The sequence below is a fragment of the Manis javanica genome, chromosome 2 (assembly GCF_040802235.1).
Source record: "Manis javanica isolate MJ-LG chromosome 2, MJ_LKY, whole genome shotgun sequence".
NCBI lineage: Eukaryota > Metazoa > Chordata > Mammalia > Pholidota > Manidae > Manis > Manis javanica.
This window is the reverse complement of record NC_133157.1, coordinates 159,404,300-159,417,928: the sequence shown is the minus strand read 5'-3', so window position 1 is coordinate 159,417,928 and position 13,629 is coordinate 159,404,300. Positions and strand designations below refer to the sequence as shown.

Below are 13,629 nucleotides of genomic sequence, written 5' to 3'. Positions count from 1 at the left end.
GAATCTTATTGTCCAAGATGCATCACTTTTGGGTTGAAATGGATAAGGCATATTTCCAGCATTGATAATTGTAAGTGAAACAAATGTCATTGAAAACTACTACAGCATTTAAAAATACATCCTGAATATCCATGCTTGGAAAGTTTTCCCTGAAAATTATGTGTGTAAATTCATACATTCACTAAATTATAAATATGAAATATAAATCTGTAAGATATCTAGTTGAACTCTCCCATTGCACAAATAATAAAACTGAGGCTCAGAAAAATGAAATTATTTGCCTCAAGTCATTCAATTAGTTAGTGGCAGGGTCAGAACCTAAATTCAGATCTCTTGACTTCCACTACAGTGGTTTTCCTATCATACTAACATGCAGAAGTTCAAGTACTTTTACAAAAAGTGATACTGAAGTTAAAGTACTATGTGTTCTCTGTTCTGTGGTATCTATTTGGGTAATATTAAGATTGTGTCTGCTCTTTTTTCTTGAAATTACATGTGTATTTAAATATGTGTGTTGGAGTTGATGTGAGGCAAGTTGAGTAATTTCTTTGTTGCCAAAACCAAGTAAGAAAACCTGAGCATCTCTTTTGGGTTCCTCATTTAAACATGAGCATGAAAATTAATTCTGAAAGTTAAAAAATGAGAATGGGCAGCTAGTTGGCTATGTTTTTTTTTTTTGAAGCTAGGTGAATGTAGAATATATTTCAAAATACTGTATTTATTGTCCATGTCTTCAAGTATCCCCAAACCCCATTCTTCTTGAAGGTGTTGAGTCTCTGAAGGCCCAGAATTGATCAACCGTGAAACTGTGACCTAATGTAAACTTGCTAAGCAATAGTATAATAATATCCTTGCCCTGAGGGTAAAAACACTCAACTCTAGATTTTTCTCTTTTATCCTTGCTCAGACTACAATCATATTTCTTTTTTAGTATTTCCTCTTTGCATTGTGGTACAATTGACATTGATAGATAGCTTGGAGAAACTGAATTCAAAAAGAAAAGAAAAGCTCTTATGCTGTTGGCTCAAATATAATGCATGTGGAAAGTCCTGTAGCTGGCCTTTCCATTCTTTTTTTTTTTTGCTTTGGGCTGCAGCTGCTGACAGCAAGACACACTGAGCTGTGATTTGGCCACATTTGGCTCATGTAAATTGCAATAAACAGTGAGCCGATAATATTTATTTTAAAGATTCATTCAGTGAAGGTAAGCATTCTTGACTTGTGTATACATGCTAGCAAATGGAAAGCCACGGATGTACAAATCAGCTCTTAATTTAATGCCACACAATTAATACAACTGCTTGATGCTCTATTCTTCACAGGTGCAGGGGTGTTGGAACTCTTTGAAGAAGTGTGTGCTAATAGCCCATATATAATTCAGAAGAAGAAGTCTTCAATGGAAGAGCCCCGGGGGATAAATGGACAGTCTGTAAGTAAACAGAATGTCAATCCTTAGGAAAGAGTTATTACTTTTAAAATGGTAATTACTATTTTTGTTGTAACCTGAGTATCCGGAAATTCCTCAAAAGCTCTGTACCAATTTTTAATGATTTTAAAAGTTATGAATCAAGTATTATGGCATTCCATCAGCATAACCTAATTTATATATTTCTTAAAAGTATCAGTTATCAAAAGTAGAGTTCTAGAGGAAAAAGCCAAACTTCAGTGTTACTTAATTACACTACTATGTGTAATGTAAATTTAAGGCTTATATTTTCCTTTGCCTTGGGGAAAACATATATTTGTTTCCTGTAACTTGAAATTGCTGTCTAAGGTTTGGATTGTTTTATATGGATTGGTTTTATGATTACACATGTGTGAATGTGTGTACATATCTTTAATATGTGTGCTTAATGTGGTAGTTTCACAGTTTGATGAACTCTTAAGTGGGCTTCAAATTAAGGAGAACCTTCAGTGTCTTAGATTTTGTTTGGGTGTCCTGTAGGCAAAAGAAAAAGGATTCAGAAATTCTCAAGTTCACATCAGAAAGAAAAAAAGCTTCCTTTGGCTTATAAATGAATATTCCCAATTAGGGATAACATTACAAATAAACTTTGAATTATTTGGAACCTGAATAAGCCAATGGATATTTTGAAAAAGTGCATCTCAGTAAATTAGAGTTGTTTCTTTGGAAGATCTGTAAAGCAGTATTCGGGGTGGCAGATGCAGTTTTGTTTGAAGTTCTCTGATCAGATATGATGCTTTTAGATTTGAGGTTTTCGTAGCTCTGCTTTGTTCACAATAGAATTATAAACACGGAATGTGATCTTTAGTAATGCTGTTGTGGTTCCTGTAAATGTGTGTTTTACAAGACCTATTGGTGTTATGCAATAAGCAGTAACTGCTAGTGGAGAAGGATTTTAATAACAAAGGGCCAAGTGCTGGCCAAGTGCTATCAAGGTACTTTTGCAGTTGCACTGTGTGCAATTACAGTGTGTTTTATGGATCGCCTAGGTCATCTTGTGAGGTAATTCACATAAAGTGCTTCAAGGTCATTTGGTATGGTATAGCTTTTTCCCCTAAATAGGAAAAGGACCTTTAATCTGTGTTATTTGTTTGTGTGTTCTTTTAAACTCTTATTATGAGCCTGAGATCTTCAATTTAATTATTATGTTAAAAACATTTTTGTAGTGCATGTAAAATAAATGGAAAAAAAACCCCTAGTAACTACTGCCCCATTTTATGTAATTTTTGCTCCTTACATTGATGCAAGTTGGCGTGTTAGAGTATCATTGACCAATTTTATACTATCTGCAAATAAATGTTGCTGATCATATTTCTTTTGATATTTTATATTCTGTAAACTCTAAGAATTAAGAAATTAAGATTTGAGACTAAAATAAAAAATAGGTGAAGAATGTGATAAACAAAAAAAATGTTTTTTTGTTTATCATAACAGATATATTTAGTGGGCAGTCTCATTACATATTTTTTGAGTTTTGTGTTGTTATGTTAAGAGTGCAGCAGTTTCTGTCTTGAAGGATATTGGCCATCTCAGAGGCATGAGACTAGGGAGGGGTATTTCTCAGGAGGAAACGCTGTGTGGCGCTGGAGAAACCGTTTCCTGGCAATCTGGCTCTTTACTGCTCAGCCACAATGGAGCGAGTCTTTTCCGAGGCTCCATGCAGAGGCTTGGGTGGGCTCTTCTCTGGCTCTCACGTTTCCTCTTTTCTTTAGGAAGGTGGGGAAATAGGTTCAAGAAGGGAAGAGGACCTAGAAAGAGGACCTGAGCTGAAAACATTAAGAGAACTCAGACAAATAAAGGATTTGCCAGGAGACCTGAGCAGTAACTGACATGCTCACACTTCCAAAGATGAATTGAACTTTCCCATGCTCATCATGTTCGTCTTTCAAGTTTTTCTTAGGAAAAGGTCTCAACAGTATTCAGAGTAAACACAAGAGTATATTGTACCCCCAAGCACTTGCTTCAACATTATTCACTTTCTGCCCTTCTCATTTCATTGGACTTCCATGCACTCTCTGCACCACCATTGAATGATTTCTATTTTTTTTTCATTTTTTTTTTTAGATAAAAATTCACATACATTGAAAGGCACATGTCTTCACTGTACAGTTTTGAAAAATGGTATGCCCACATCACCCACACTCTATCACCAATTAGAACATTTCCATCTCCAGAAAGTTCTCTCATGTCCCTTCTCACTCAGGGCCTCCCCAATACCTGTCCCCTGGCCGCAGAGACAACCACCCTTCTAGTGGTTTTCACTTTCGATAGGATTTGTCTGTTCAAAAGTTCCTATGAACTGAATCCTACACAGTGTGTTCCCTTTGTTTCTGCCTTCTTTCATTTAATGTTGTGTCTGTGAGATTCATCAATGTCATTGCATGTATCGGTTGTTTATTCTTTTCTATTGCTGAGTAGTATTCTGTAGTATACATTCTTTTAAAAGAATATTAAATATATTTTAATCACTTCTCTGGGAACCTCAATTTCTGCATTTATAAAATGAGGAGACTGAGATCCATTTAACCTAGTGTCTTTTTCAGGTTTCTTGTTTTGTAACTCACTTTCTGCAGCTCTATAGCCCTTTGCTCACAGATTTACACCTGCTAATGCCCCATTCTGGATTGTGTCTCTTTCAGTAAGCCTTAATTAATACTTGCTTTCCAAAACATATTCCTGATAGAAGTAAGATCTTTAGTTTCCTCATCAGAGAGATGGTATTTACAAAAAGAAAAGCTTCTTGAAGGCTTCTGCACATGACACCAGTTTACAAAAAATATCTGTAATGATCAGCATGTGTAATTATCAGGATAATATTATGAATCTCTATTGCCTTCATAAACAATGATTCCTTCTCAAGTCTAGATGATCCTGTCTCCCTTCCATAGATAGATATGTAACAAGATGGGAGAGGGGGCAGTGAAGTTTCTTCATTTCTTCCTTTTAACCCAAAGATCTGGGCTGGACAGGAGGCTAACAAGAGCACCACCCAGAGGGTCTGTGCGGGAGAGACAAGAGGCATTTCTGGGAACAGTGAAGGTGGCAGCACAGGAGACCCGTAGACAAGGGCACACTCCATCTTAATCTTGATGCCACCATGTGTTGCGAGATTTGAAGCTGAAAGTTTTGAGGTGCGTGTACACCTGAAGGAGGGAAAATTATCCATTCTTTGAACATCAACAAGTACAATATTCCTATAATGTAGCCTCCTAATCCTAGCAGCACTCTGGAAATGTGCCTATCATGTCAGAAGGGACAACGAGCAAGTAGCTTATTTTGATCCTAAGCAGACACAACACTGGGCAAAAATATTAAATCAAAAACTCCCTCTTTCCTATTCTAGTATGTTCCGTGTGTGTGTGTGTTTTCCACATCTTAGAAAAAGTAGTCATGTGATTTTGTAGCTTTTGTCCATTCTTCTGTTCACCACAAGAGGACAAAAAGGAGAGGAGGAGGTTTGTGGGGCTTTATGTAACTTTTATCATAATTCTGGCCCTTCTGCTAATTGCCTCTCGAGGAGCCCTCATTGGATGGGCACAGATCCACTCTCTGTAGAGCCATGGTTGGCCTGCTCTGAGGTAAACACTTCTGAAACACAAGCATCAAAGAACCAAACTATGGCTGCATCTTTCAATTTCTTTAGTTATGAAGATTTCTAGAAGGAAATCATGTCAAGATAAGAAAATCATCTATTAGTTCTTAAGGAGAAGTGAATTAAAAAATAAATACCTGTATTTTTCTTATGAAACTGTGAAACCTACAGTTAAAAACCCACCAAGTAAAAACCTAAACTATGTATCTGCATTAGATAGGCAACATAGTATCTTGAAAACTACATTTTTAAATTCAGAGTCAGAAGATCTGGTTTCTACTTTTACTAGTTGAATGACTTGGGACAGATTTCCTAGCCTAGTCTCTTCAGCTGTAAAACAGAGATGATAATGTTTTCCTTCTCTTATTTAAACATTACAGTTTTGTAGGACAAGTGGGACCATGAATTTTAAAGTTCCTTGAAAACTGAAAAGTGCAATATAATTGGATTAATTGGAAATATCTATAGAAAATGTGACAGATAAAAATTATCTGGCCACCTGCAAGTTTACAATAAAATTGTAAGAAAACAACCATCACACCAGTGCCAGGTATTATAAACACCAACACTATATATGTTTAGTCATGATGTTGTTGGGGAAATCAGGTGTCTTAAGACTCTAAAAGGAACATTTTATTATAAATGCTAGGTAGTTAGCTTACTTTTATTATAAAAATTTCAGATGATATTCTAGAGCTTTTTGAAATAATTATTTCGGGGTCTTTTCATTGTATTCTCCTGTCTCTATCTCTTGAGCCTCCTTTGAATTATGGGAAATTTGAAATGCTCAGTAGCTTTTGCTGAGATGCTGGGTTTTGCAAGAAAACCATTAAATAGAATACATATATATGTTATTCTTATACTTGTAGATTCTAAAAACGAAAAGTGACTTTTAACCAAAATGGAAAAATGGAATATTTATTTCATTAACAGAGAAGTACACAGTTTAGCATAAGTTACTAAAAGAGTTATATGAGTACAACACATATGTATAAATTAACTGGGAAATTAGAAATTAAATCAGGATTTCATTTATTCAGCTTCACCATGAATGAACTGTTTTATATATGTAAAATTTTTAGATAAATTAAAAAATATAGAATTCAGTGGTTTTCATTTTCTTTTTTCAAATCAGGATCGTCTTATTGGAAGCCTGTATTTTCTTCAGGCTGCCGTTGGAAATTTATTGTCTCACAGTTCTGGAGGCTGGAAGTCTGAGTTCAAGGGTTTGGCAGGGCTCCTCTGAAACCTGTTGAGGGGCTCTTCCTTGTTTCTTCTTAGTTTCTGGAAGTCTGCTAATAATCCTTGTCTGGCAGCTGCAGAATGTAGATCTCCGCTACACTGTCATGTGCCATTCTCCTCTCTTCTGTGTTTCTTCTCTTCGTATAAGGATAATTATATTGGATGAGGGCCCAACCAGATGACCTCATCTTAACTTGATGACATCTGCAAAGACCCTATTTCCAAATAAGCTCACTGTTGCTCCCGGGGTGGGGGAAGGTGTTCCAAAATAAGTCAAAGAAAAAGTAGGTTGGGAGAAAGGCTTATCACTCATAGCTTGCTCCAATGCACTAGCTAGGCCTGGCCTCACCCATCTCCTCCACCACCGCTAATGCTCTGCCCCCGGCACACTCTCCACAAGCCGCCCACCCCTTCCTGGAAGAACTCTATTGGTGGGTCCTTGGTGACAGACAGGCAGACGCCGGACCAATTACATCCCATGAATGGAGGGGAGGTGAAAATGGCCATTATCTCTCCACCCCTTGCCCTGAGGCTGCTGGAGGCTGTGGGTGAACACCTAGTGATATGTAAATTGACTAAGGCCAGGCAGGAGATTCTGGAACTTCTGCAATTTATTCCATAGTCACTTCTACAAAGACTCGGGTTTTGGAATTATTATATCATTTGGGGGATTGCAATACAACCCATAACAAAGCCTAATGAGAATGTGAGGTCTAAAACCTTATCGGTTTGCCTACCCATCCATTCCTCCATCTCAGCACCTTGGATAACTAGTTTGATTACAGGTGGTAGAATTCACCAGGCATGGGCTGGCTTAAGCAAACGAAAGAATAGTCTTAAGAAATAGGGCAGTTTTCTATTTTTCTCTTCATATTTTCTGCAGTCCTCTCTTTGTTTATAGATAGACTTTCTTTGTTCCCCTTGCACTGTGCTGGCTACTGACCATGGTTCACACATTACTGGGCCATTACTGTGGAAAGAAAGACCCTGAATCGTCCTGCATGGGTGATCAGTAGGGAGCTGCAGCAGAAACATGGCAGTTCCCACAGAAGAGGCTGGCACACCACCCAACAGGTGCCAAGAAAAACCCCCAGGTTGTGCTCATAGGACCAGTTTGAAACCATAGTTCTAGTCTTACCTCATGTTCTAGATGGGGAGATTTAGCCCTTGATGTGTCATCACCTAATTCTAATCATTTTGATGAAAATATCTAATTTTGAGTATAGATTATTCTTTCCTGATGACTTAAGGTTCATTACAACTATCCATTATAAACCACATCCCCAATATTCTAGCTTTCCTCCTCTCCCTGGATCTGAGAGCAGTGATGCTCTGCATCTTCAGTAATAGGCAATGAAGCCTAAAGCTGGGGTTGTGATGGTTGCACGGCAAATAGATATTAACTTGAAAATGGGAAGACCGTGGGCATAGTGAAGAAAACCCTGATCTTCAACCCATTCATAGGGTTAAGAAGAGGTAGTGATTCACTCAGAATGTCAAACCAGGCTGGAAGGAATTAAGGAATGGTTATACTGCATTTGAGTCACAGCTTACTAACTATGGGGTCTTGAGAAAGTTGTTAAGTTTTGAGCCTCAATTTTGTTTTTATAAGTAGAGATAACAAGATCTATATTGTCAGGTCTCTGTGATGAAGGAATAACTTGATGTAAATCATTATATACAGCCACTAGTGCCAAGCCCAGTGGGGCATTTTGAGTCACACATATTTGCTTCAGTCTTTCGTCTGCACTTGGGCAAGTTTTTAAACCTCTCTCAGTCTCAGTTCTTTCTCATTTGTAAAGCGGGGATGATAATACTTTTCTTTCATAATTGTATGATCAGAAATAACATATGAAAGACATCTAGTATGTCAGAGCACAGCTTCTAGATTCAGACTGGAGCTACAATACACACTAGCTGCATGGTACCAGGCACATCTGTGTGCCCTTGGGCCATTTTCCTCATCTGTAAATGGGGTGATAGGGATGACTGACATCACAGGGTTGGATGGAAAGAGTTTTATCTGTGAGAGTGTATGGAATGGTGCCTAACATACAGTAAATGCTACCTCAGTATTTGCCATTGTTACAGTATCGTCTTGAATATGCCAGGCACACACATATGTTTTTCAAAAACACTAGTTGTTATTTAATTAAAACGAATTTGACTTAGGGTAGGGGATGAGTTACTTTATCTTAATTTAGTTTAATGGACACACATTCATCAGGTTAAGATGAGGTAGTGATTCACTCAGAATGTCAAACCATGCTGGAATGAGTTAGGGAAATTTTTTTCCTTTGCAGAGGCAAGGCAGGTTTGGCTTATTAAAAGAGCCTAGGTTAGAATGGGATCTGAGTTGGAAGAGACGGGCTGTCAAAGTTCAAACTGGGCACCAGGTTTTATTACCAGTTAGATATTTTAGGTGAAGAATAAAACCTAGACCGGAAAATTGCTCCAGAGCCAGGACAGTGACTTGTTTATATTTCTAGGGCCAAACAGAATGTCAAGTATTTTATGTGCACTCAGTAAATGTTTGTTTATCTGAGCTGGCCAGCATCTTGTGTGCTGCTATAGCTCACTTGGTTCATATGCAACAAACAAATGAAGTGTGACAAGGATGAAAACTGCTTGTGGTTAATGTTGGAAAGAAGGGCTCTAACCATTTAGACTCAAGTGCTTCTTAGTGTGCGGGGTCTGAGAGTTCAAATAATTGGTGGTCAGAAGCGGATGTATATGAGTAGTTAGCAATGATGGCGTGTGCATCTCTCTTTTCTGAGTAAAAGGCACAGACTCTGGAATTTGGGGCTTTTTTGGAGGTGGGACAGGCAGCTTAAATACTTAAATACTTAATAAAAAAACTTCCTGGTTTGTAATTGTGTTAGGGGTAACTGTAATCACCAAAGTGGGAGCTAGACTCAGATGGCCATGACAATATAGCAATACTATAATAAACTTTTTCTGTAAAGTAACAGGTAGTAAATATTTTCAGCTTTGTGGGATAGAAGGTCTCTGTGGCATGCACTCAGCTCTGCTGTTGTGGCAGGGTAGTATAGATATTGCAGGATGGAGCCACAGGGTGATGTTACTGCATGTGGATGAACTGAGGCTCCCTGCGTTTGTTCTTGTTAGCACCTGCAGGCTAGTACACACAGGCACACCCAACACCCAACCCCTTTCAAAGTTTCTAAGGTTGTTCCCATCAGGAGAGTTCTGTCATCCTGGATTTTACTTGTTGTCTCCCTCTTAGCCTCATTTTTTTCATTTATAAAATTAAGAATTGAGAACACCTCTTCTAGTTCTAACAAGGTGTGATCCTATTAGTGTCATATTGCATTGAATGATCAAAGTTAATGAAGTGTGTGTGTGTCACAAAATAAATATGTGTGATGGTTCCAAGGAACGAGCAGGAGGGCCCATCAAGGAAGCCCAGCCCACCAAGTGCTCAGTTTGATGATCTCATTCCACAGTTCTAGGATCGCCTTTGAACTCAAATGTGATGCATCTGCACATTTCTAAGAACTCCCAATATTTTTCTTTTGCAACCTTCTTCATCCCTCAGTCAATGATCATTATTATTATTTGAAAAGCCCATAGGATCATCTTTATATTGCACTAATATTGTGATAAGGGTTCTTTGGTACCCACATGTATAATTTTGTTTATATGTAATATGGTATGTACAAATGTTCCTATAATTAATCTTAAAAGGTGCTTCAAATATCAATAAAGAAGCACTTTTACATTTTGTATCCCATTCCTGAATGTGCTTATAGTGATTTTACAGTATCTTTACACATTCTTTGATATTCTTCCTGTTGAGATATGGAGCCTCCTGATGATTGACCCCTCCCCTTGGATATGGTCTGGACTTGGTAACTTACTTCTCATAAGCAGAGAAAAGAACAGAAGTGCTGTGCCACTGTGAAAACTAGGTCATAAAAGCCTCTCTGGCTTCCTCCTTGCTCTCTTTTGAATTAATTACTCATTCCTGGGGGAAGCCAGCTGCTATGTTGTGGGGACACTCAAGCAGCCTTGCAGAGAGGCCCATGTGGCCAGGAACTGAAGCCTTTTCCTCCCTCCATGTGAGGGAGCCTTCTTGGAAGTGGATTCTCTGGGCCCAGTCCAGCCTTCAGATGATGCAACCCTAACAGACAGCTGAGGTACATCTTCATGAGAGCCCCCAATATGCAGTAATGCTTAGATAAACTGCTCCCAGATTTCTGATTCTTAAAGGTTGTGTGAGATTATAAATGTGTGTTATTTTAAGATACTAAGTTTTGGAGTAGTTTGTTATACAGCAATGGATAACTAATACAGTGATCCTACTGACCTATTTTTGCATTAAAATGATCTTTACTCAGTATTTTTGACCAGAAGAAGTGAAGCTTGAAAATTGATATAGCTAAATATATAAAAAACATGATCCGTTATGGCTAATATGATTATGCAAATGTGTGTAATTATATAAATGTAATTAATATAACTCCTATTTTTTCCATTGCATTTCATGTAGAATCGATCACAGGGTGTTCTCCCTTTTGCACACTGGGTACATTCAGATGTCAATTTATTTGGCTTTATCTGCTTCCCCCAAACAGAACATTTTCTTCTTCACACGCTGAGTGCTGGAAACTGCTAACTGGCATATATATAATTATTATGAGTATTATTATTATTATTATTATTATTATTATTATTATTATTATTATTATTATTGTCCACCCTTATTTACAAACCTGCTTGACTTCTAGACTGTGAACTATTTGAGGGCAGAGAACCTGAGAGCCTTAATCAACACCCCCTTGACACTCAACCGTCTCTATTTTGTACATTTAGATGCAAAAAAAAGGTTTTGCTTGAATCAATGAATGAGTGAATAAGTATAATTGCCTGGAGCAAAGGTTTTGTAAACAGAGAGAAATCTCACAGGTGCTGGTTTGGCAGCCTTTGTTCCACATGGCTCCAGGGAACTAAGCATCTTTGGAAACAGACCCAGCATTAGGCTCAGGGCTTTTCTAGATCCGTCTGATTTCATGGAGGTGGAGGTACACTGCCATGGAACCTCATTAATTTGCACCTCCGTTAATGGAAAATTTTTGGTAATTTAAGCAGAGGAGGAAATTAATTCTTACATATGCCCTTTTATGAAAAATAGGGTTATAAAATAAAATAACAATATAGATTAACTTTACCAATGTATGTGAATATAGGAGAACAGGTAGGCAAAATAAACTGACAGTCATATACCAAAAATTTCATATGCACTTTGCAAATAAATCTTATTCACTGAAGAAGTTTTTCCTAGGTACTCTACTAGGTTAAACTAGATCAATTGTTGTTTATATTTCAAAAGAATCCTTGAAATTTCTTTAAGTGGTCTCCCAAATTCAAACTTAACATAAATCAGACTAACATCCTCTTATTTTTAAGCATTTTGAATCATGTAATGCTGTTAACATACATCATAACATACATTAAATCAAGCAGTAATTGAGCTTGTGTTCCTGTCTGTCAGTCAGTGAATGCCCATGAGGATATGAGGATACAGGAGGGAGCAGGGGCTTGGCAGTCCGCTGAAGGCTTGTGTTGTAATACTGACTCAACTGCTGGCTGGAGTAAGTGCAAATCCCTGGTTATATCTGAGCCAGGGTCTTCATCTCTAAATTGGGGGTAATATTGCTCTCCTGTGTATCTCAGGATTGTTGTGAGGATCAAAAGGAGAACATGAGTAGCTTTATTAAGCAATATAGCAACACATACACGTTAAGAACACATCTTTACAAAATCTTAAAAAGAACAGATGCACCTCTTAAAAAACAGCAAATACGTGTGTCTTTTTCTAGATGGTATTAAAAAACAAACAACTTCCTATGTATTTTTAAACAATTTCCCCTTCTTTTTGTAGGGGAATGGAAAAAAGAAAAAGTTTTTTTAAATTACTGATTTTATTTCCTTAATTTTTTTCATTTTGAAACGTACACAGTGTGAAAGGGTGCAGAGATAATTGCTATTGGGCTGTACAAATTCTGAAATGGAAATGTCACTAGTGTTTGATTTTACTTAAATCATGTATAAATTAAAATTCCTTTTAGGGACCACAGAATTTATGGTAATTAATTTTGATTAATAGAAATGCTCAGTTTTTGTTTTATCAAAAATTGTTCAGCAAGGTATATAGTATATGCTAATTTCTTTCTTTAATGGGCCGGTTGTATTTCTTTCAGAGTATAACCATCTTGGATGGTTTTCAAGAATAAAATTTTACACTTTGAATAACCATTGCTAATGCCAGTCATATTTTAAAAGGATAAGAATAAATGCTAGACTTTTTTCATAATCTAAAAATATTATCTGAAAGTAAAAGCTAGATTATTTACTATTAAAAATATCTGTTATTGAAAATTCCTTTTCTAATTTCCATTTACAAGTAGGAATAGATTTTCTTGGCATATGGACAATGACCAAATATACATTTTATTCTTTTTACCCTTCATATTTACATTAGTGATTTTTAGTGAGTTGTCTATCTAAGTTTCTATGAGATATTTAAAAAACATACTTACCTGGCCTCATCCTGGTAAACTGGGAAGATTAACTTTAAAAATGGCTTTAAAAATGGTTTGTGTTTGGGTATGTGAGATTATGTATCCTGAGGAATGTTTATAATTAGTTAGCTATGCCTGCATCTAATCACTTGTGTTCTCAAAATAGGCAACTATTGGTGGTGAAATGGAATCCAAACAACTTAAAATAATTTCATCCATAAAGCTTTATTAACATTCATTTGTTAAAAAGTTCACATTGGACATTAGAATTAGTTATTTCCAAATTATTTGGGAAAAAATATCTTCACCATTTACTATGGACTAATGAAAGCAGAGGTATCTATATAGTTTAACTTAATCAAAATGTTTTTTTTCTGGTTACCCCAGGATAATTTTTTCAATATGATGACTGTTTCAATAAAAACTGATATATCTCTTCCTTACACATTTTAAATTCAAACTGTGAGTCAGGCTGTCATTTTAATGATACAGCCAATCACAATTTTCAGATGAACCTTGTGCTCCATTTGTGATATTGAATGAGGACTGTAATTCACAGAACTATCAGCAATGGCCACAAGAGAAGTAACTGGGATTACTTACACAAGTGTGCCATGAAATTCTCTGGTGAACTTCTTATTACTTGGAGCATTAGAGACCTTTGAAAGTTGGATTAACTTTTTGGGACAAAGGTGATCTGCTGCAACTGTAACTGAAGTTAGTGGCTTTCACCTAGAATGTCAAAGAGAATTGAATACATTTTGCTACTACTTTGAAAGACCAGG

The 13,629-nt window shown here is 36.8% G+C and overlaps 1 protein-coding gene across 7 annotated transcripts in view; it reads left to right on the top strand.

The window, feature by feature from the left end:
• The window catches only part of EYA1 (EYA transcriptional coactivator and phosphatase 1), a 350,015-nt gene that overhangs the window by 10,718 nt on the left and 325,668 nt on the right, over window positions 1-13,629 (top strand). For all 7 annotated transcript variants that reach the window (XM_073229681.1, XM_073229679.1, XM_073229677.1 and 4 more), the window contains exon 2: window positions 1,323-1,429. In XM_073229681.1, the coding sequence (XP_073085782.1) occupies window positions 1,397-1,429 (33 nt within the window). In that variant the 5' untranslated portion in view covers window positions 1,323-1,396. The remainder of the gene's footprint in view (window positions 1-1,322; window positions 1,430-13,629) is intronic.